General features: G+C 40.7%; 1 protein-coding gene across 2 annotated transcripts; it reads right to left on the bottom strand.

The window, feature by feature from the left end:
• Positions 1–549: 549 nt before the first annotated feature.
• PRSS35 (serine protease 35) lies at positions 550–24,684 on the bottom strand. 2 transcript variants are annotated; one of them, XM_015541089.2, is made up of 2 exons: positions 24,655–24,684; positions 550–3,334 (listed from the first exon to the last, which is right to left on the bottom strand). In XM_015541089.2, exon 2 carries the CDS (start codon positions 3,313–3,315, stop codon positions 2,074–2,076), a length of 1,242 nt encoding a protein of 413 aa, XP_015396575.1. In that variant the 5' UTR covers positions 3,316–3,334; positions 24,655–24,684; the 3' UTR covers positions 550–2,073. The 2 variants fall into 2 exon arrangements, with proteins under 2 accessions (XP_015396575.1, XP_007090214.1); XM_007090152.2 differs by lacking the exon at positions 24,655–24,684 and adding an exon at positions 14,005–14,115.
• Positions 24,685–25,091: the final 407 nt, after the last annotated feature.

Raw genomic sequence — 25,091 nt, 5'->3', positions numbered from 1 at the left:
TGGTCCTAAATAGGTCATATAAGACTCATGATTCACTTGGAAAACAGAAGAGGAGAGAACAAAATAAATCTCTGCAAATAAAATAAGCTAAATTTTACAGTTTTGAAAAGTATAATGATCTTAGGGAAATTATATGTATTCAGAATTTAAGCTTAAGCTCTAAACGATTGATACCAAGCACCCTAAATTACTCTGAACTGAATCAAATCCCAAGAAGTATTTCCTAAGAATCAAAGATGAAGATTGTGTGTTTGCAAACACATAAGCGTGCAAAAATCACGTTGAAACACTTTCCGTTGCAGTGATCATATAGATGTTTCCCCAAAAAAGATTGCATCAAAACTTTTGAGTCAATAGCCCTATTCCCCTGGCACCAAGGATAAAATCCTGCTTGGTGAAATGCATTCAGAATTAAATAAAATCTTTTTTTTAAATAAATGACACATTTTAATATTTCCTGAAACCCTGTATATACATATATACAGATACAATAAGAGTTATGATTAATTTTTTAAATTTTTATTGAATGATTTTTAAACAGATTCACACCATAAAAGTATGTATACTCGTATTAAATTCCAGGTATTTTGGACAACATTCATAAAATCACCTTTTATCATAACCTAATCCAATACTCTTTTGCATACTAATCAAGGGTATAACTCCCCATTCTCTTAAAAAAAATAATAGGTAAAATAAATTTTGACTCCAGCAGAATCAATGACTTAGGTGAGTCATGAGAAAAAGGAATGTGTGCCGTAGAAACTGCCAAAAATAGCAGACCAGAAATTAGGCCTGCCATTCCCGAATTTTATGGTGTGCTCAACAGCAAATCACTACAAGCCTTTCAACATAATGGCCTGAACTAACCCCCTTTTACAACGATTCAGCAAAATATCTGCTCATTCAAGAAATATGTAACTACTCTGTGTTGTGCCTGAAGGCAGTCATTGGATTCTGTCTGCTCAGGCGGCCATGGTGGCCGGAAGGAGCGTACAGCCTTGGTCCCTAATGAAAATAATCAGAACCTCCTTTTAAAAATTGTATTTGTAAATTATATTCATTTTTAGGGATATATCTAAAATTATTAGGCAGAAAAATAGCCAAAATAATATGTGTATGGCTCTATTAAGAAAGCTGAGATCTGTCATGTCAATGGGAAAAAGATTCTCTATTGAAAAAGACTAAATAAAATTCCTTGTCCTAAAACTCTAACACCTCATACACAGAAAACTATAGCATAAAACGATGAGGCTTTCAATACATGATCATTTGTAACTTTTTAACTGTCTTCCCTCTGCATTCATGAAAAGTCTATGCTTTCAGTATTAAATAAAAACTTGAGATCTTAAAATGTCTCAGCTTCCCTATTTTTTCAACTAGATTTATTTCATAGAACAAAGTATGTCTCTCATTTTTAAATAATAAACACTTCAACTGATATTTTTTAAAGCAGTGAAACAGTTGATAGCTTTGCTTATAAAGTTTGCTATACCTTGTAATTCTTAAAAAAAAAAAAAATCTAAACCAAAGTTTCTCAGACCCAACAGAAAGCATAATATAAGCACAGAGGGCATGAACTGAATGGGTCCATCTCCAAGTAGTACAAACTATTGTAAGTCATCGTCTCCACCCTGACACTGTCTATGTCTGTATATGCAGTTTCACATTTAATATGCAACCAGCACCCTATTAGATTCTTGTTAGAGTAGGACCCTGAGAATAAGTCCACTGAAAAATCATACTGTGTATAATACCAGTTTGAACTTTTAAAGAGTGACTAATTTTAAGAAGGCAGAGAGAAACAAAAGACTTCCCACAAATGATACTTATCACTATGTAAAAGAAGAATATATACTTGACATTGAGGTGCCCGTCTAGTTTCAGTATTTGTACCTAAGTATTTTTTAAACATATGAAAAGCTTCTGATTTTGAAAAGGTAAATTTATAAAAATGTTGAATTGTTATTGATAGGGTTCAAGTCCGGGCATAACCTATGAAGTGATCTTGCTACCATAATAACTGGTTTGCTCCGCGATTTAGGTAATCCATTGACTCGTTTCAGATTTCCATCAGCCGTAAGTACAGTTGGCATTATCTCCATGAATCCAGAGGCAAATCTGGGCATACTTGAGGGGAGTGATGCGCACCGCCACATTGTAGTCCTTCTGAACGCCATGGACATCCACCCACTGGTGGCCTGAATAGACCGCAATGATTTTGCGTTTCCAGTTCTTTTTGTCTGGTTCTTTCAGACGAAGATAGACCCCAGAACCAGTGGAGCCCGACTCAGCATCACAGTATTGATAGAGGAGATCATTGGATTCATCAGACACACTACAAAACCGGTAGACTAATTGATCTGCCCTATCACGATCAAATCCTGAGAAGTGGATCATTCCTCCAGGCAGCTTCTTGATGGTTGGACTGATTCCTAGTTCCATATATTTCTTTTTATGAGGGCGCTTCAATTCCAGAAGAGCATAGTCATAGTCCAAAGCGGCTTCCCCTCTCCCTCCTCTAGCCCAGCCTTTGGGGATGTGGGTATTCTTGACCCGGGTCCATTGGAAGGAGGGCTTCCCCTCAGCAACTCTCTGGCCCCGACCAGATTCCTTTCTTCTTCTTCTTCCAGCCTTGTCTCTCTCCAGATTCACCTTGGTACCTTCTCTCTTGTCACCACCATTCGCCTCTCTCCTGCTCCTCTTAGAACCTCTACGTTTCTTGCCACCACCCTTATTTCTCATCTTCAACAACCCTACCCTTAGCTTTTTACTCCCTTTGATGTAGTCCTTTCCATCATGCACACAGTGGGCCGCTGTTAGAACGTGGCTGGGGGAAATGAGGATACCACTGCAGCCTGTGGAGAGCTTCACAGCTGTATTGAAAGGGAAATTGGTTAAGAACCGTTTGTCCAAGATGCTGAACCTGCTGTCTGTGCCATAAACCTGCCTTCTCCTCCTCACCAGTGCTCCTTTTGTGGTGATATTCTGAGTTGGCTCAAGGAGCACATCTTGGACTTTCACTCTGGTCAGGGTTCTGGTGCCATTCTCAAAGACAGTCTCATAGGAAAGAGAGTCTTCCAGATCAGAAAGGCTGGGAGCTGGGAGTTCTTTCTGGCATTCAATGCCACACACTCTATCTAGCACCATCTTAGTATCTGCCTTGAAGGTGGGGCTGGTGAGACGGAAAGTCCTTTCACTGACAACCCGGGGTATTTTTCTCAAGTGCCACATAAAATCCTGTTCCATTTCAGATCCATCAGTGAGGGTCCACCCGAGGGTGAAAAATATCCAACAAAATAGCACGTTTTCCATTTTGTTCTTCTCTTTTGTCCTTAAAAATATAAAGAGAAAGTGACGCTTTATAAGGTTCTCTTTTTAAATATGTTACTTATCATTTCATTTAGGCCTTGAGTCTTAAATGTACCATCACCACCAAATAGTCCTTATTTTCACGGTACTTCAATTTTGCTGAGATTAGATAAACACCCTGCTAGAAGGTGCACACAAACTTCCAAAATTAGTAAACTGTATTTCACCCCACCTTCTTTGCACCAGGCCTAACCCACCTCCCCCCACCCCCACCTGCCATTTCTGCCTCTACCTCCCAGACAGCCCAATGCATGGGACGGTAAGATGGGGTGACAAACTGTGGTCCCTTATTGCCTGAGCCACACTCTCCCTCCCTAGGTCTCCTACAACATTATTTCCAGATGATTTAGAAATAAAGGTAGCAGCAGATGTCATGCTCTTCCCCCTGCACTTCGCTCTTTAAGAGCAAGGATCATAAATTCCTCATCTCTAGAGTATAATTGCCTAGCACAGAGCTCAAACAATGTTCATTGGAATACACTGAATTCCCTTAAACCATGGTTTGCTGACCAAACTCACTGATGGTGCAATGTGCCATGCGTTTTTTAAAAAGCTGTGCTTGGGGGCGCCTGGGTGGCTTGGTCGGTTAAGCATCCGACTTCGGCTCAGGTCATGATCTCACGGTCCGTGAGTTCGAGCCCCACGTCGGGCTCTGTGCTGACCGCTCGGAGCCTGGAGCCTGCTTCAGATTCTGTGTCTCCCTCTCTCTCTGCCCCTCCCCTGTTCATGCTCTGTCTCTCTCTGTCTCAAAAATAAAAATAAACGTTAAAATTTAAAAAAAAAAAAAGCTGTGCTTGGAACTACCATCTAAGCAAAGTAATGTACAAAAATGCTTCACAGTAGAAGCTTACTGTGTATTAAAATTAGTTGCAAGAATTTAAGGCGGTGGTTCTGAATTTGCCACTTGGGGGAACATGATCCTGATTAACTATAGTCCCTTTTATCGTTAGTTTCATCATCTAAGAGCAGTGCTTTTATGTTAAACATCTTTTAAGTTTTCAGTACTTTATACATTATATAATACCTCTTCTGTTGTCTACATCTTCTTGCCCTCTTTTCCTGCTTCTCTAGGCTCCCTGGTATGTAAATCTATTTCATCAAATTGATGTTTGTCAGTTTTCATTTGTGTGGGTAGGAGACAGTGGTGGCATTCTTTACAGCAGCAATTTTGAACTTCTAGGTCACTATTATTCGTGACCTATGCTCCACGTGTATTTTAACTAATCGTTAAAATACCAAGGCTCACCGTATGCTATTCATTTTATAGAAAACCAGATGATTCAAGGTTAGATTATTCCTACAATACCTTTACCCTCAGTGCTTTCTGATGAGCTTTATTTTATTTTTTTTCATGGAAAAGAAACTAATGAGAAATATTAGGAATGGCCCACAACCCAGGGCACATTATGAGATCCTGTGCACTGCCATGAGAAGCAAAAATTGTCTCTGAGGCAGGGTTGAATATGGGCATCTCTTGACATGAGAGTTCATTTTGCCATACGTAAGTAGAGAAGTTTGTTAACACACTAATAACATTCTTTTGATAGAACAGAAATGCATACTACATGAGCCATTTTACTGTTTAAGCATGATATATTCAGTGAAACATGACATAATTCATTTGTTTCATCATATATTTGAACACATTAAGCAAATTTAGAATACCATGATTTGGTATCAGCAAAATTACGTTGAAGTTTTGCAATTTCATTTTTTTATCTGCCCATACTTGACTGCTGAGTAATGATAATTCAGGTTAATATTAGGCTGTTTTGTTTGCTAAATAGCTTGCAGTTTATTTTGGAGAGAGGGCATTCTTCTGTACACAGTGATGGGTATCATCAAAAAATCAATAACGAACATTGTTCAGAAAAACTCCACACTCAGTCACAATATTTTCTAATCATCCGCATGGCAAATGTCACTTTATACAAAGTAGTAATTATATTGGTAATTATTTTGTTGAGCCAGTTAGTATTTTCTTTTGTTATAATTTTCACAATGAGTATTTCACTTTGTCAATTTTATTTAATTCAGTTGGAGTGAAAAGGGCTGACAACTCAGTAAACCTATTGAGGCCTTGAAATCATGTTTAAGTGGGTAGTTCCCATGATGAAAAATTATGCCTTTGCCTTTAAAAAAAAAAAAGCTAAAATCAGAGACCTATTTGCTGCCTCTAGGCCTAACAACAGAGCAAAATAGACTATTTTAAAAATGTATGTAGGGGCGCCTGGGTGGCTCAGTTGGTTAAATGCCCAACTCTTGATTCTGGCTCAGGTCATGATCTAACGGTTTGTGAGACTGAGCCCCATGTAGGGCTCTGTGTTGAGCATGGAGCCTGCTTGGGATTTTTTGTCTCCCTCTTTCTCTGCCCCTCCCCCATTTGCACACACACATACATGCATGTGCATGTGCTCTCTCTCCTCTCAAAATAAATAAACATTTAGAAAACTGTGTGTGTATTTGATATTATCTACTTGATTCTTAGCAAAATTTCAATCAAGGAAATTTTTTAGTGTGGGAAAAATAATTTTTAAAAATTGGGTTGTTTTTTTTTTCATTTAGTCCTTAATGACAAAAGCTGTCCATTGTGAACTTAATATAAGAATACACCAAAGACAGAACATCAAATATCCATGTTGAGAAATACAAAGAATCACTCTGTACATTTTAACAGTTGATACTAATTATCCAAGGAGTAAAAATGTGTGAAAGGCATTCCTAGGCAAAACAGAAGACATCTAAGTCATGGTACCATGATATTGTTTCTCCAGTCCAGTTAGGTTTGTTTTTGTTTTTTTTTCTTTTGACTGCTATTTAATCTTGTCTTACAACTAAAGCTAGTTAGGGATTAGAAAGGCAGAATGCAAATATTAAATGATAATTGACAAGATGATCTTTTGCTACACAGATCATTGAACTAGAGTAGTAAGCTCAAATATAGAAGTTCATCTACTCTTTACCAAACAAAACATGCACCTTGTGCCATAATTCTCTAGGCAGACTTTTAAGAAAGCCCCATGTAATGGCAACTTATATGTGTCAACTTGACTAGTTGGTACTAGGGTACCCAGATGTTTGGTCAAACATTATTCTGGGTGCATCCGTGAAGGTGTTTCTGGAAGAGAGTAGCATTCAAATTGGTAGACTGAGAAAAGCAGACTTCCCTTCTGAATGTGGGTGGGTCTCATCCAATCAGTTGAAGGTCTGTATAGAACAAAAAAGGTTGACCCTCCTGTGAGGAAGAGGGAACGCCTCCTGCCTGACTGCTTTGAGCTGGGACATTGGTATTTTTCCTGCCTTCAAACTCAAAATGAAACATGAACAACTCAAAAGAATGTTATTGGTTTGTTAATAAAATTCCACACTTGTGTATGGCAAAATAAACTCTGTCCTATCAAGGCATGCCCAGATTGCAGTCCCAGACCAGCAGCAGCATCACCTGGGATCTTGTTAAAAATGCTAATTCTCAGGGTCCAACCCAGAGCTACTTTCCACAATTCTCCAGAATCAGAATGGGGGTGGGGGGGAGTGGGAGATGGGGTTCCCAGCTATCCATGTTTTGACCAGCCCTCCAGGAGATTCAGATACTCAGTACAGTCTGAGAACCACTGCAGCGGTAAAGGCCCTGGGGCAGCATCTTGAGCCATACACCAGAAGGCAGCTTTCCCAGGGATGATTGCTTCACCAAGTTTTAAGTGACCTCTACTTCATCTTTGTGAACAACTTTATTCTTGACTTTGCTCTTTTACTATGTCAGCCATTGCCAATATCAAATGGTTCAGCCATTAATAAAGAAAAGATATTATTTTATATAAGTGATTTAATAATACATCTGAAAATATCCAAATTCAGTGGACTAGTTGGGGAGCAAAAGAGCAAAATGGGTAAAGGGGAATGGGAGGCACAGGCTTCCAGTTACGAAATAAAAGGGGCAGCTTAGGGAATATAGTCGATGGTATAATAGTGCTGTATGGTGACCCATGGTAGCTACACTTCGGGTGAGCATCACCTATGGGGTTGTCAGATCACTATGTTGTACACCAGAAACTAATGTAACATTGTGTGTCAACTCTACTTCAATTAAAAAAAAAAATTCAGTAGGCTTGTAAGCAATGCTTCCAACATCTGATGCTACAAATTATAAGACAGCATGGATTTGCCAGCCCTGTCTGGTGCCCTTTGAGGGAGCCCTGCTACAGTGCACCGCAGGAATAAAAGCTATGCCCACATCTATCCTTGGGCATGGGAAGGGCAGAGCCTTGAAATACAACCTCAGAATCACAGTAATAAGAGGACATGAATTCAGTTAGCCTGTCCAATTTGGCCTGTAATTTAAAATTGGACAAATGTTTAAGGACACTTTCTTTTGGAAAATCTAAGTTTGCCTTGTGGTAAAGTGTCAGTGTAAGGTAAATGATAGCTCTTACTGATAGAACAATCCATGGTTCAGTGGACAACACATCCACATGTGCCCATCATCCAAAAAGCACCAACTCATTGATCTAAAGAGACACAGTCCCAACTGGTAGGGCAGCCATAACATTTTGAAAGCTTTAATGTCCAGTGTCTTCCCTCCTCCTCCTCCTTTTTCCTGTTTCCCATTATAACTGTGACCTTCACTGTCACTTTCCAGATGCCTTGGATTTGGGGCTTCAAATACCAGTTCTGGTTAGCAAAAGTGAGGTTGCAGCCTTGACTCTCCACCATGAGTCAGTGTACACACAGTAGATTATGGGTTGGATCATGGAGACAAACGGAGTGGAAGGGAATCAGGGGAGGAGCAAGAATCAGGCTTTGTAGAAAAATTCTCACCGATGGAGTAGATATTACTTCACACTTGTTCTTGGTCCAGATTAATAGCAATGACCACATGAAACTCGAGAGAGAACTTACTATCACCCTCTGTTTGCTTATGCTTTCTTAGACCTGTGATGGCTAACGTATTTGGAATCCTGGAGCAACTGTCCAGCGGAGTGGTTATGTGTATAGACCAGGGAGTAAGAACACTTGGGCTGAGTCTCATCTTGACCACGTATTAGACATATGAATTTGGGCAGTTCACTATGCTCAGTTTCAGCGTCCTCATTTGCAAAGTGGGGAGAACAGTAGTCTCTCCCTCATAACGTAATCATGGAGATTAAACAAGATGGTATATCCAAAGAATGATCTGTAAGCCCAGAGCACAGTAAAGCAGTCAATAATAGGTTCTTTTATAATTATTACTCTAATGGCTGAATGACTATCACTTTAAAATAGTTTATTACATAAGCCACAGCTATAACACTCCTACTTTTCTAAAACTAAACAAATATATATATATTTTTTTTTATTTCAGAAGAGTTTCAGACACACTCTCAAACTCCCCTTTTCTTTGTTTTGTTTGCTATGTTTTTTGTTCAAGGACAGCTACATTTTAGAGACTTCCCACATGAATGCTTTCCTAATTACTCATGTCTGTGAATATCTGTGGCTTTGTAATATATTTTTCTCAGAGCTATTAAACTTAAGTGTGATTAAACATTACCCAGCCACAGAACACTCGAATTGCATTTCCTGTGTCTTATTTATAGCCTGGATCTACATTAGGAATTCTAGAATGGCATCAGGCCCTCAGCTTAAAAAGAAACAGGGTCAATGTCAAAATAATTACTACAAGGGAGCAGTTTACCGTGAAATAAAAACCTAACCTTTTGAGCGAGTCTATCTATAGTGTATAGAATTTTACTATGGCATGACATAATTATATTCTAGGATTCAGTTTCTCTTCTGTTGTTTCGTTTTGTTTTGTTTACCTGGAGAAGTGTATAGTTTAGCTTAAGTAGGTAGGTGGATTAATGAAAGATTAGATGATTGGTCACTGTATTAAATATTTCACATGAAATATTTTTCCTGCCTGTGAAAATAAGGATGCTGACTTACCGTCAAGAATCTGCACCAAGTTACCTTCCCTCACCAGGTAAGAGATTCTCACTCAGGCCTGTGTTTGCATCGGCCCCTTGCTATGTATGATATTGGTGATATTGGTGACATAGTTGTCCAAACTCAAGTGTATACCACACTGCCAGGGAACATAATTTTGCATTAACCCGTCAAACATTTTCTATGGGTAGTGTGGGTCAGGCACTGCTCAGATCAAAGACCTTGGAGGGCCAACACCAATGTCGACCTAATGTGTGTGCTAGGACACAGAAATGATCACATACCCACTTTTTTACAACATGCCTGTGCCGTATTTAGCCATCCATGATTCCAACCACCTGCCCCTCCCAACAGCACTGCCTACATTTACACACTACATAGACGCGAAAATGCGCATGTCCGTCTTCTCTCCTCCCCTACTTTCACCCCCACCTACCCAGTGGAAGACTGACACACAACAGGTGTGAAGATTGACACACAACAGGGAGTCACTGGGGCCCGGCCCAGATGCTCTCAATAACTGCAGAGAGTAGTGCTGGTTTGGGCAAAAGGCCACGGCAAGAGGGGAAGGGTATTACCAGGGAGAACAAGCAGGTGTGCAGAGGGCATGACACAGGTCACCTTGGGGAGATCACGTTTAAAAGCTTTAACAGTCACTTTCACCAACTGGGAGAGATGCAGGGGAGAATGGGGATTCTGTAAAGTCTAAATTCCTTGCCTCCCGGAGGCCCTCACCTAATGTCACTCCCTGACTGGAACACGGAATGGAGGCCACATTTAAGTTACAACATGGGGCTCCTGGGTGGCTCAGTCGGTTGGGTGTCTGACTTCAGCTCAGGTCACAATCTCTCCATCTGTGAATTTGAGCCCAGCGTCAGGCTGGTGCTGACAGCTCAGAGCCTGGAGCCTGCTTCGGATTCTGTGTCTCCCTCTCACTGCCCCTCCCCTGCTCATGCCTCCCTCCCTCTCTCTCTCTCTCTCTCAAAAGTAAATAAACATTAAAAAAAACTAAGTTACAAAGTATATGGGATCACAGTGATGAGAAAGTAACCGTGTTAGCGATGGAAGCACGGTGGACAGCAAGAACACAGGTGTTTCAACAATTATGGAGGCAGTGGGCTTTGAGGGCAAACCGACTTGAGTATACTTGTGACTTCCTGGCAGTATGATTCCGTGAAGGTTACTTAACCTCTCCCAACATTATTTCCTACAGTGGTTAAAACACGAATAAAATTTTACGGTAGTTTTGTGAGAAACTAATATGACGTATATAAGCGTCGTGCCCAGAGCACAGCAAGCACTCACAAATGACAGCAGTTACTACTATTAACATCAGACAATAGGAGTCAAAACATAGGTAGATATTTATAAAGGATTTCATACATCTCCATCTGTCGGGCACCTCACTATGGTATGCCAAATAATGGCTCCCCAAAATGCCGTATCTGAATCCCCAGAAGCCGTGGATATGTTTCTGACATGGTCAAGAAGACTGCAGATGTGATTTGGTGAAGGATTTCGACATGAGGAGATTAGCTGGGATTCTCCAGGTGAGACCCATTCATCACCGGGATCCTTATATGAAGAAGGGTGAAGCTTGACGAGGAGCCGAGAAGACGAGGCAGAGGTCGGAGTGTTGCAGGCCTGCAAGCTAAGGAATGTGGGCGGCCTCTAGAACCCAGAAAGGGTGAGGAAACAAATTCTCTCCTCGAATTCCCAGGAGGAATGCAACCCTGCTGACCCTCTTTAGGCATCTGGCCTCCAGAACTGTAAGGTAATGTGTTGTTGTTTTAAGTCTCTAAATTTTTGATAATTTTTATAGCAGCAGTAAAGATAAGAGTCTAGTTTTTACAACTGTCTACTCTGGATGTTTAGAAAGAAAGAACAGTAGGGAGTGGTAGAAAGTGGGAAAGAAAGTTTGGTCCAGAGACTAGGACATAAACGGAGATTTTCATTTCATGGAAAATCATACAGTCATGCAGTTTGAGAACTAAAAATAGAAGATCCTATTAAAACTTTATGGTGGCATGGAGCAACGTTGCTAAAGAGAGACAAGAGCTGGAACAGGGTGGAGAAATTTGTTTATTCCACAAAGGCATGCTGGGTGCTTACTAGGTTATGCATCATTTCAAAGTTTCTTTCTTTGTTTAAGAATCTCTGCGGTAATCCTCCTGACTTACAGAGCTGGAGTAGAACACTTCTAAGATACCTTTCAGCTCTGAAGTCTCAGATTAAACCACAAATGAGAAACACAAGTAACTTACTCATCGGTGATCTTTGAGAAGCTTCTATTGCTGGTCCCTGGCCTGCTGTCCATACTTCCACCACTAGATGGCAGAACTAGCCTGCTGATGGTGAAGCTAAAGTCCTGAGTTTAAATTGTTTACATTCACTGAGCTATGATACAGAGCTTATTTTAAAAGCACGTAGGATTCAGCAGGGGGATAAGTCCAACTGGCTAATAATATACTAAATGGTTGTCACATATGGAATTTATCACATTTAGAAAACCCACCTACAGGCCACAGAGCCTATCCTGATGAACTGAGGGCTGAAGATGCTGTCTACAGCCAGACAATTTTCTGGCAGGTGGTTTTCCAAAAACCATTGTCGTGCCAGCACACTTCCACTGTGACCTACAGCACGGCTGAAGAGTCCCCGAAATGTGCTGCAAGTCATTTCAACCCAAAGAAAAAGCTTCAACTTGCCAAATATTTCACATATGTTTATCAAATATTTTATAATCCATTACCAAAGGGTAAGCTCTCCACTGACTCAATGCTGCGAAGAAATGGCAAGAAGTTCATTGACAAAATGCCAATTTCTATTCAAAATATCATACCATAGCACTATTTTCAAGTTTAGCTTCAGGAATGGAGACAAAGTAATGTCTGCTTTAAAAATTTGGCAGTACTTGAGGGAAAGGAAGATGGTAAAGTTACACAGTTGATTATTTTACAGTAACCCACAACTTCTGTTTCTCATCACAATAAAAAAAAATAAAACCCCCCTTTGTTTTTTAGCTATTTTTCCAGGAGATGTACGTTTCGATTCATGTAATGGATATGCGGTGTGTAAATCAACTTTGGGGTGCATGGCACTTTTGGGAGCCCCAAGCAAACACTCTGCTGGCTCTCCCATACAATGACATAGGAAGTGCACAGCGTATGGCTCCTGACTTATTTTTTATCTTGCAAGTTGGCCTTTGAGACCAAAGAATATATGTAAATGTACCAGGTTCGCTACTCATCAGTCTTCGAAGCATCTTACGATCACAATCCTTTCGGCTAATCATGTATCAGTTTAACCTATTTGAAGCTTTGAAAGAAAAATGGGGTTAAGCAAAGTTCTAAAATAACTTTTACACCACTAATTTGATTTTTGCTGTTTCCTAACCTCTCCTCTCCGATTTCTCATCTGCAGAGTTAACTCAGCCTCCAAAATTCCAAGCCTGATCCTACTGTTAAAATGCAGTATGCTTGCCTCGGATATTTGAGCACTGGGCAGAGAAAGATAAATAATTTACTCAATAGGGAAAATTAACTCACATTAGCAGTTGTTTATTTGAACATATAATGAGCACATACTATGTGCCAAGCACTGAGCTAAACAATCTCACATTTAAAAAACATGAAAAAGATTGAGTCTACAGGTTTCCAGGTTGTCTGGAAGAAAAGTGGGCAGAGTATTCATGCCCCGCCTCTTCTTGTACTAAAGGGGCTCCTCTAAGATTTCCTAATAAAAATAAAATTCCACATACTTGGCCACTGCTTTCCAGCCTAGATGTCTTATTTGGCTGGAATGTGTACATTCTCTCTTTTAAATTAAAAACCAGATTCTAGGCATAATTCTCCAAGCAGCAAAATATGACTTTTATAATCCTCTGTAGAGACAAATGCCCTGGGATAAAATGAGAATTAATTTCAGAAGTGAGAAGGGTTAATAAAAGGGGGGAAATACCTACATAGGGCAAGCAGCTTCTTTTCAAATCAATGACAGGGTAAAAAGGTCAAAGGAAGTAGGTGGGAGTGTTTCTACAACTTTGCAAAAAAAACTTTATTATTGGAGAACATTTCCCAACTACACAAACGTAGAGGGAAAGTATAAAAAGGCGGAGAAAAAAGTGTAACCCATGTGCCCATCACCCTGCTTCAATAATTACCAGTATTCTGTCAATCTTGCTTTGTCTATCTACATGCCCCCTCCCCTTTTTTTGGTATTTTAAAACAAGTACAAGACTTTTCCATTTCATTTCACCTTCTCATTTTAAAAATGTTTTTCACTGCTCCTTTTGCTGACCTGTGCAGCCAAGTTGATGAGCTAGAGAGACAGAGGTTCCTAGCTTTCATAGTAACCCTGCCAAAGAGGCTTTCAACCAGAGTAGGCTTTCCAAGAATGGTTTTACACCTTTTTCAATGGCATCTGTTAATAATCATAAAAATAAAGAGGGTCCCCTCTGGTACTGCTTAAGCAGAAAGAATTCCGTTTATAGTCCAATGCAAACACTGTAACTGCTAATATTAAACTGTGCAGAGGCCGGCACACAGAGTTGCCTATTGAGACAGTAGTTTCTTTGAGGACTTAAAGTGCTAAGTTTGATCCATATCCTTAGAGCCCCTCAAAGAAGCTCTCCTCGGGTGGGTCTGCCTTTCTCGCAGAAACTTGCAGATTCTAGGGTTTTGCCCTGTCCGCGGGGGGCTCCGTCCTTACCTGCGAAGCATATTCGGTGCCCGGTGCCCGGGACGCTGCCCAGCTCGATTCAAAGGCCCCCGAGGCGGTCCCAGCGCTGGCGAGGGCGGGCGGGGGCTGCTGCCACGAGCCTCGCGGACCCGCCAGCACCACCAGCGGCTCGTGGCGGAGACTGCGGAGGAGGCCAGAGCTGAGCTGCGCGCCGGTCTGGAGATGGGAGGGGAAAGGGGGCGATGACGCCCGGCCGACGCGGGGGGAGGCAAAGAGGGGGAGGAGGTGGGCAAGAGGAGAAAGAGGGAAGGAGGGAGGGGAAGGAACCCGGACGCTAGGCCATAGGAGGTGTGTGTGGGTGGGGGGTGGGGTTCCCTGGAGGTGCAGAGCAGACGGGGCAACCTCTCACCCCAGCATCTCTGTCCCCAGAGTGAAATAATGCAGCACCACGAAGAATTCCTGAGTCCATTCACAAGAGATGTCTGTCCGCGTGACACTGTGCATCCCTTGCATAGCCTCAAGAAGAGACTTTAAAGTCGGGGGGAGGGCTGATGGGGGTGCGGCCAGCTCGCCGTCTAGACCCCAGCCATCTAGAAGAACCAGAGCTGTTTCCCCAACCCCAGCCCAAGCCTTCTCTATTGGGGACTTCGCTTCCTGGGACGTATCCCCCCACGGGGCAGTTCGGATTGGCGCCTGCGCCCAGGGTGAGCGCGGCCTCTGTAACTACTCTAGTTCCCGCAGGCGCCCACCCCGGGGCTGGGCTGAGGGGTCCCTCTGAGTGTCCTGTGCCGCCGCCAGGGGGAGAGCGTCAGTTTCCGTCTGTCTCCAGGCTAGCTGGCCTTTACTATTTTCTGAGTTTGTGGTTCTTGCCCACCTCGGTCCTACCAGCATGCTAACCTCGCCCTTTCCCGCTTTCTCTTATGCTCCTCCTTAGCAGACGTGTTCCTTTGGGGTGGGCACCGCGTGCAGAAGGAGTCTCATTGATTCATCATGTACTGAACTGCTACCGGGTGGCAGGTCTGGGGCAAGATGCACCAATAACAAGAACAAAACCTGGGTCCTGGCCCTCCAAGGAGGGAGGTCAAATAAGTGCACAAGTGTTTCTAACGCAAGGCCCTCGCATGTTCCATAGCACTTGGCTCATTAGTGGGTTATTGCATTTCTCAAGTTTCTGTGTATTTTTTAACACAATTGAGATCAGAATATATATATGTATATATATATTTAGGTTTCCTGTTTCACTTAGCATTTTTGTATATTCACTTACCCATATCATTAAAATATATTAATAATTTTTATCTGGTATAAAACAATTCTGAAGCTCTCTGTCTCACTAATTAGGTCATAATCTTCATATGTATCTTTGAATCCCTACCCTCTACCACAGAACCTAGAATGGACTAGATGCTAATTATGTATTCAACTAAAAAAGTTTGTCAGTGAAATTGAGTGTGGGGAAGTCCTAGAGAAAGCCCAGAACTCAGAATGGGAAGCCGCATCTGACCCTAAGTAGCTGTGCCCTGGGCCTCCTTTTCTTCAACAATACATTAAGAAGGTTGAGCTGGGGAGGTGGTGGGAGTGATTCTGCAGTCTGCCCTTCTCAAACATTTGAGGATTCTAACACTGCATAAATCCGGAAGGATTTAGTGCAGGAGTAGGTCTGATTCCTTTAATTTAGTAATCACCCCAGTACCGCTTCAATTCCTCTCACACTTTCAGGGCCCCTTTCCTGAACCTTATTCCTGGAGCACTTCCCCTCCCACCTCCAGCTTTACGGAGATGTAATTGACATATAACACTGTGTAAACTTAAAGGCATACAGTATGATGATTTGTTACATATGCCACAAATGTTTACCACAATTAGGTTAGTTAACACACCCTTTACCTCACCTCATTGTCATTTTTTAAACTGTTGTTGTGGTAAGAGCATTAAAGCTTTATTCTCATAGCAACTTTCAAAATTACAATACAAAATTGTTAACTATAGTCTCTGTGCTGTCCATTAGATCCCTGAAACTTATCGATCATATAACTGAAAGTTTGTGCCCTTTGACCAACGTCTTCCCATGTCCCCAACCCCTCAGCCTTTGGTAACTACTCCTTTCTACTCTGTTTCTATGAATTCAAGGTTTTTAGATTCCAGTGCTCTCAGAGTCTATCCATGATGATAGCAGGATTTCTTTTTTATGGCTGAACAATATTCTATTATATATATAAATATATAAATAAAATTATTTTATATATAAATATATAATTTTATCATATGTAAATAATAATATTATTATTATTATTATATTTATACATAGAGACCTTTTCTTTATCCATTCACCTGTTCTTTATAAACTTTTTTTTAACGTTTATTTATTTTTGAGACAGAGAGAAACAGAGCATGAACAGGGGAGGGGCAGAGAGAGAGGGAGACACAGATCGGAAACAGGCTCCAGGCTCTGAGCCATCAGCTCAGAGCCCGACTAGGGGCTCGAACTCACGGGCCGTGAGATCGTGACCTGAGCCAAAGTCGGACGCTTAACCGACTGAGCCACCCAGGCTCAGCCATTCACCTGTTAAAGGACACTTAAGTTGCTTCCATGTCTTAGCTACTGTGAATAATGCTACAGTGAATATGAGTGTGCAGATAATCTCTTTGAAATAGTGATTTCATCTTCAAATATATACCTACAGTGAAATTGCTGGATCATATGGTAGTTCTATTTTTAATTTTTTAATGTTTATTTATTTTTGATAGACACAGAGTGAGTGGAATAGGGGCAGAGAGAGAAGGAGGCACAGAATCTGAAGCAGGCTCCAGCTCTGAGCTGTCAGCACAGAGCCCGACATGGGGCTCAAACTCATGAACTGTGAGATCATGATCAGAGCTGAAATTGGACGCTTAACCGACTGAGCCACCCAGGCGCCCTATTTTTAATCTTTTGAGGGACTTCCAGACTGTTTTTCGTAGTAGCTGTACCAATTTACATCCCTACCAACAGTGAACCAGGGTTCCCATTTCTCCACATCCTCATCAACATTTGTTATCTCGTATCTTTTCAATAACAGCCGTTCTAACATGTGGGAGATGATATTTCATTGTGGTTTTGGTTGCATTCGTCTGATGATTAGTGATATTGAACACATTTTCACGTATATTTTGTATATCTTCTTTGGGAAAATGTCCATTCAAGTCCTCTACCCAGTTTTTAATCAGATTATTATATGGGGCTTTTGCTATTGGATTGTATGAGCTCGTTATATGTCTTGGATATTAACCCCTTATCAGGTACATGGCTTACAAATATTCTCTCCCACTCAATAGGTTGCTTTTTCACTCTGTTGATGGCTTCCTTTGCTGTGCAGAAGCATTTAGCTGGATGTTGTTCCACTTATTTGTTTTTACTTTTACTGCTTGTTCTTTTGGTGTCAGATCCAAAAAACCGTTGCCAAGACCAACGTCAAGTAGCTTTTTCCCTGTGTTCTCTTCTAGGATTTTTATGACTTCAAATCTTACTTTCAAGTCCTCACCACATTTTGTGTTAATTTTTGTGTGTGGTCTAAGATAAGGGTCTAATTTCATTCTTTCCCAGGTGGATATCCAGTTTTCTTAACATCATTGGTTGAAGAGACCATCCTTTCTTGAGTATTTGTGGCTCCTTTGTCATATACCCGCTGAGTATATACATGTGGGTTTATTTCTGGGCTCTTGATTCTGTGCCATTGGTACATATGTCTGTTTTTATGCTAGTACCATACTGTTTTGATTACTATAGTTTTCCACTATAGTTTGAAATCAGGAAGTGTGGTATCTCCAGCCTTGTTTTTTCTCTAGATTGCTTTTGCTATTTTTTTGGCTATTTTGGGATTTTTGCGGTTTCATAAGAATTCTAGGATTTTTTTTTTCTATTTCTGTAAGGAATGCCATAGCGACTGCATTGAATCTATACATGGGTATAGGTAGTATGGATATTTTAACAATATTAACTCTTCTGATCCATGAACACAGATATCTTTCCATTTATTTTTCTCTCCAGTTTCTTTCCTCAATGTTTTATAGTTTTTGGTGTATAGATACTTAACTTTATTGGTTACATTTATACCTAAGTATTTTATTGTTTTCATTATTATAAATGGAATTGTTTATTTTGTTTTCAAATACCTTGTTAGCGTATAGAAATGCAACTGATTTGTGTATATTGATTTGGTATCCTGAAATTTTACTGAATTGATAGGTTTAACGTTTTTTTGGTAGAGTCTTTAGGATTTTCTATATACAAAATTATGTCATTAGGGGCACCTGGGTGACTCAGTCAGTTAAGTGTCCAACTCTTGATTTCAGCTCAGGTCATGATCTCATGGTTCATGAGTTTGAGTCCCACATTGGACTCTGTGCTGACAGTACAGAGCCTGCATAGGATTCTCTCTCTCCCTCTCTCTCTGCCCCTACCCTGTTTGCGTGCTCTCTCTCTCTCTCTCTCTCTCTCTCTCTCTCTCACACACACACACACACACACAAACACACACACAAATAAAAATAAATAAACTTAAAAAAATTCACTTTACAAAATCATGTCATTAGAACACAATTTTATTACTTCCTTTCTGACTCAGGTGCCTTTTATAAGGTGCCTTTTTTTTCTTACCTAATTGCACAGGCTAAAACTCCAAGTAATATGATGAATAGAGTGGTAAGAGTAGACACCCTTGTCTTGCTTCTGATCTTAGAGGGAAAGTTTTCAATCTTTCACCACTGACTATGATGTCAGTTGTGGGCTTGTCATATATGACCTTTTATTATATTGAGGTATGTTCATTCTATACCCATTTTTTAAAGAGTTTTTATTATGAAAGAACATTGAATTTTGTTAAATCCTTTTTCTGCATCTACTGGAAAGATCATTTGATTTTTGTCTTTCATTCTATTAATGTGGTGTATCACATATTTATTGATAAGCATATATTGAACCATCCTTGCCTTCCTAGGAAAAAAGCCTACTTGAACATGATGTATGATCCCTTTAATGTGATGTTGAATTCAGTTTGCTAGTATTTTGTTGAGAATCTTTGCATGTATATTTATTAAGGATCTTCACCTATTATTTTCTTTTCCTGTAGCATCCTTGTCGGCTTTGGTATGAGGGTAATGCTAGCCTTGAAAAATGAGTTTGGGAGTGTTCCCTCTCTTCAATTTTTTTAAGAGTTTGAGAAGAATTGGTATTAATTCTTCTTTATATGTTTGGTAAAAATCACCCATGAAGTCATCTGGCTTTTCTTTGTTGGGAAGGTTTTGATTACTGACTCAATCTCCTTACTTCTTATTGGTTTGTTCAGATTTTCTATTTCTTCATGATTCTGACTTAGTAGGTTGTATGTTTCTAGGAATTTATTCATTTCTTCTAGGTTGTCCAGTTTGTTGGTGTTTAACTGTTCATAGTAGTCTCTTAGGATCTTTTGTATTTCTGTGATATTGGGTTATATAATATCTCCTTTTCTTTCTTTCTTTCTTTCTTTCTTTCTTTCTCTGTCTGTCTGTCTTTTTTTTTTTTTTTTTTTTGAGAAAGAAAGAGAAAAAGAGCATGAGCATGGGACAGAGGCAGAGGCAGAGGGGGAGAGAGAAAGAAAGAGAGAGAGAGAGAGAGAGAGAGAGAGAGAGAATATCCCAAACAGGCTCCACACTCAGCACAGAGCCCGATGTGGGGCTCAATTCCACAACCCTGGGATCATGACCCAAACCAAACTCAGGAATTCAATGTTCAACTAAGTGAGTCACCCAAGTGCCCCTCCTTTTTCATTTCTTATTTTGTGTTTTCTCTCTCTCTCACTCTCTCTCTCTCTCATTCTCTTCTTTGGTAAATCTAACCAAAGGTTTGTGAATTTTATTTACCAACTGAGAAAACCAACTCTAAATTTTGTTGAACTTTTCTATTTTTTTTAATTCTGTAGTTCATTTATTTCCACTCTGAACATTGCTATCTTCCTCCTTCTACTAACTTTAGGCTTAACTTGTTCTTGTTTTTATACTTCCTTGAGGTATAAAGTTAGGTTATTTGAGACATTTCTTTTTCCTTAAAGTAGGCATTTATTGCTATAAGCATTCCTCTTAGCATTAATTTTGTTGTATCCCATAGGTTTTGGTATATTCCCATTTTCATTTGTTTCAATATATCTTTTTATTTCCTTTTTAATTTTATCTCTAACCCATTTGTTGCTCAGAAGTGTGATGTTTAATTTCCATATATTTGTAAATTTTCCAGTTTTCTTCCTGTTATTGATTTTTAGTTTCATACCATTGTGGTCAGAAAACATACTTGATATGGTTTCAATCTTAAATTGGCTGAGACTTGTTTTGTAACTAACATATGATCTATCCTAGAGAATGTTCCATGTGCACTTAAGAATGTATATTCTGCTGCTGTTGGATAGAATATTTTACATATGGTTGTTAGGTCTATTTGATCTAAAGTATAGTTCAAATCCCTTTTTCCTTATTGATTTTATGTCTGAATGATTTGTCCACTTTTAAAAGTGGGGTATGGAGTCCCCTGCTATTATTGTATTGTTTTCTATTACTTCCTTCAGATGTGCTAGTATTTGCTTAATATATTTAGATAATCCTATGTTGGGTGCCTATATATTTACAATTTTTATATCCTCTCGATACACTGACCCCTGAGGTTTGAGTTTTTTGGGTTTGGGTTTTTGAGGTTTGGGTTTTTTTTTAATGTTTATTTATTTTTGAGAGAGACAGAGAGCACAAGCAGGGGAGGGTCAGACAGAGGGGAGGACAGAAGATCCAAAGTGGGCTCTGAATTGACAGCACAGATCCCAAGGCAGGGCTCAAACTCACCAACTGTGATATCATGACCTGAGCTTAAGTCGGATGCTTAATCAACTGACCCACCGGTGCCCCCATAATGAGGTTGTTTAACTTTAAGTCTGTTTGTCTTATATAAGTGTAGCTACTCTGATCTGTTTGGTTTCCATCTGCTTGGAATATTTTTTTTCCATCCCTTCACTTTGCGCCTATGTGTGTGTTTGAGGCTGAACTGAGTCTCTTGTAGGCAGTATATATTTGGGTCTTATGCATTGAGCCAGTATATGCCTTTGGATTGGAGCATTTAATCCATTTACATTTAAAGTAATTATTAGTAGGTAAGGGCATACATGTTCATTGTTTTGTGGTTATTTTGTAGTTTCTTTATTCTTTTATTCCTCTCTTGCTATCTTCTTTTGTGAATGGATGGATTTTCTGTAGTGGTATTCTTTGTTTCCCTCCTTTTTATCTTCTGTGTATCTACTATAGGTTTTCATTTGTGATTACTCTGATAATTTCCTGAAGCATCTTATAAACATAACAGTCATTTTTTAATCTGATAACATCTTGACTTGAATCACATACAAAAACTCTATCTACTCTTTGGGGCACCTGGGTGGCTCAGTCGGTTGAGTGTGTGATTTGATTTTGGCTCAGGTCATGATCCCAGGGTTGTCAGATAGAACCCCATTTCATGCTCCATGCTGAGTGTGGAGCCTGCCTAAGATTCCCTCTCTCCCTCTGTCCCTCTCTCCCTGCTTGCATGGTCTCTCTGTCTCTCTGTCTCTCTCTCTCTCTCTCTCTCTAAAATAAAGAAAACAAAAAACTCCAGTCTTTTATCATCCTCCTCCACTTTTTAAGTTTTTGATGTGTCATTTACATCTTTTTATATTGTGTATCCATTAACAAATGATGATAGCTATAACACATTTGATTACTTGTGTTCTTCAACATTTATACTAGAATTAAGTGGTCAACATAGAACTGACATTACAGTATTAGAGTGTTCTGAATCTGACTATATCCTTATCTTTCCCGGTGTGTTACTCATTTTCATGTTTCTAGTTATCTCCTTTCATTTCAACATTTCTTGTAAGGCAGGTCTAGTGGAAATGAACTCCCTCAGCTTTCGTTTGTTTGGGAAAGTCTTTATCTTGCCTTTTCTTCTGAAGGACGACTTTGCTGAGTAAAGCATTCTTGGTTGGCAATTTCTTTTTTTCGGTGCTTAGAATATTACCCTATTTTCTCCTGGTCTGCAAGGTCTCTGCTGAAAAATCCACTGAGGGCCAAGTACAGGGGTGTGTGGCTGCACCGGGTCTAAGGAGCCATGTGGTTCATTTTCTCAGGCCATTGCCTTAGGGTCCACAGCATTGATAACTGCATGGTCCTGGGTGGGCACTGCAGGGTGTTTGCTAAGGGTGCAAGGTTGTTTGAGTCCTCAGTAGCCCCTCTACGTACAATGGCTAAGGACTAGGGCAAGCACTGCTAGTGGCCAGAGCCAGTGGTATGTCCATGCTCTGTGGGGGCCAAGTGCAGGCGCCTGTGTGATGGCAGGGGCTGGTTTGAAAAACATGTGGTGTCAGGGACCAAAGCAGGAAGCAAGGGCCAAGGTGCACTACTGGTATATTGGCAGCTGCAGGGGCCCTAGCTATTGGCGTGCCCTAGTATGGCTGTTGTGTCTTGCCACGGGCACACAGTAGTGGAGGCTGGTGATGGAGGTTGGGCTGGGGCATGCAAATGGAGCTAGCTGGAGGAGCCAGCTGCAGGTAAGGACTGTAGCAGAGGACAGGGCTTGATCGGGACCCCCACAAGCAGCTGAGGGGATCCTGGCCGTTGGCATGTTTTCCCATAGCTACAGTCTTCTCCCTGGGCGCTCGCACATCAGTGAAGGCCAGTGATGGTCGTCAGGCTAATGATGTGCAGGTGCGCAGCTAGAGGAGCTAGCCTTGAACGTGCACACAGTAATGGAAGTCAGCCACTATGATCTAGGCTGACGTCTTGTACAGGCCTGGGCTGGCTGTGGGTGTGGTTCTTAGGCTCTGGCAGAGTTTGGGGGAGGGAACAGGGAGAAACTTGGGTGGCTGGTGTCAGCCGACGTGAACACCTGTGAGATGAAAATTGGTAAAATCCAGAGAGGATCAGTGGCTGTGCTGGCCACTGTTTTCTTTTTTTTTTCCACCGGGGGTAAAAGCCACTGGGTTTGTCTATGGAGCAGATCACTGAAAACCACGATCATTCCCACTGCATGACTGCTACCGGCAAGCCCTGCTCTTTTCCCTTGGTTCTACCATCTCTGTATATACATCTCAGCTTTGCATGTCCGTGGGTGGGGTGAAACTGTGACCTTTGTGTAGGGCCCTGAAGGCCAGCGAAGGTCTTTGCTCACCCTGTTCTTCCTTTCCCTGCAAGGGGAACTCTTTTCTAGCCTGGAAGCTTCTTCTTGGCGTGGAGCAATGCCAACTTGGGGGATGGGATGATGTAAGCAAAATCAAGCTGTCTTCCTGCCCATTTTGTGCTGTTTTTGTTTCAGTGTATTGCTGAAGTTCTTAAGTGGCTTGCAGAGCTCTTCCAGATCTATTTTTGTTCATGGATAGCTGCCTAATCTTGATCTTTCTCTGGGGAACGGAGGCTGGGGTCTCCTACTCTGCCACCTTGGCAACATCACTTTCCAATCTACTCCAGGCCTTGTTGCACTTTATTTCTGGATCTATTTCAGGTTGTCTTAGCATCAACTGGACTTTTAAAAATCAATTAACTAATTAATCCATTTCTAGTATTACCGGATCTGGCCTTGATGCTTGATAATTACTGCTTCTCTGGTTCAGAATTCTGGCTTAACAAAGATTCTTTCTCCTGGCTTAGTACAGTCTCTCAGCTTTTCTACAGCCTCATATAAGCGATTTGGCACCCATACCCAACTATGTCACAAACGGGCCCCTTCTAATACCTCAAGTTCCCCATTCTGCTTCCGTTGTGATGATCCTACAATTTTCCACTACTTGACAACCAATTTTCTACACGAGAATTAACACTTTGTACTGTGTGACTCTTACCATTTTAGTAAATAATGCACTGTAAGGAATGTTATCAGTTTTTTTAAAAAAAAAACACACAAATAATGAGGTTTCTGGATTTTCCCCCCAATACTCCGAGACGTGATCTTCTAATATTGTGACTATAATGACCAAAGATTTTATCAGTTTTATTACTTTTAATACAACCCAACCTCTTTATTCATGCACCAATAGAATTCATAATTACCCATCCTGTGTGGGGTCCCTAACCTAACAGTGGTTTTGGTATAAACTCTCCAGAAATGAACCAAAATGCCTGGACACATTTCTTGTCACATTTCAGGGCACTGGGGATATTGAGATCTAAGGGGAAATGGTGATCCCCATCATTATTGGCCATGATTAAGACTATATCACTTAGCTTTTTCTCCCCCAGACTTGATTTCCCAAGAGACTCACACCAAAATAGAACAGCTCCCTTTCCAAGGCTAAATCTTATTTGTTATGGAAATGTACTTGGAAAGTTTTAACAATGGAAAGACAAGAAGAGGAGATGCTTCATGAGCTATGGTCAAGGTCTAAGTGATGACTCAACCATGACTTGCTGTGGCTGGAATTTTTTCTGTTAAATTTTAATCCCAAAGTTTGATCAAAACGCTTTACCCATTATTAGGTAGTAGGGATCTACATGTCTAAAAAGCCAGGGTCTATGGGTTAAGACAGATTGAGTAAATTAAGCAAATGTAAGGCTAAGAAAAATTGAAAGATAAGATGGCATTTGTCCTCAGATTAGATGTACTCTAACAGGTGCTACCTACAATTAGCTAATGTGAGAAGCAGTCGCTGGCTTTACACATACCTGCGGAATCATTGACTCTCACCATCCTTCTGTGTGGCCTGAGGAGAAGCAAGGATGTGTTCCCAAACGAGATCTGAAAGTTGGGTTCCTCACTGCAGCCATGGTGCAGGCTTCCTCCGTTTGGGGCCTGTTCTCTCAGATTTGCAGTGTTGATGTCCTCCTCCTTCGTGCCAGCACTGGACCTGGGTACTTGCTGCACTTTGGGGGAATTATTTGTTCCCATGCCTGCCTCCCAAATTGGATTGCGAGAGCCACAAAAGCCACAAAACTTTTACATCTCCAGCACGAAGTGCAGCATCTGAAATTTAGATGTTTAATGAATGTTACTGAGAAAATGAAAAGTTCTCCAAAAATGGACTTGAATTAAAGATTCTCTGCCACTCTCATCTGTAGTTTAGAGAAAGAGAAGATGATCAGAAGAAACTGGATTTCCCAAC

This window comes from Panthera tigris, chromosome B2 (genome assembly GCF_018350195.1).
Source record: "Panthera tigris isolate Pti1 chromosome B2, P.tigris_Pti1_mat1.1, whole genome shotgun sequence".
Taxonomy (NCBI): domain Eukaryota; kingdom Metazoa; phylum Chordata; class Mammalia; order Carnivora; family Felidae; genus Panthera; species Panthera tigris.
Note: the sequence above shows the minus strand (reverse complement) of the source record. Positions and strands in the feature narration are given on the sequence as shown.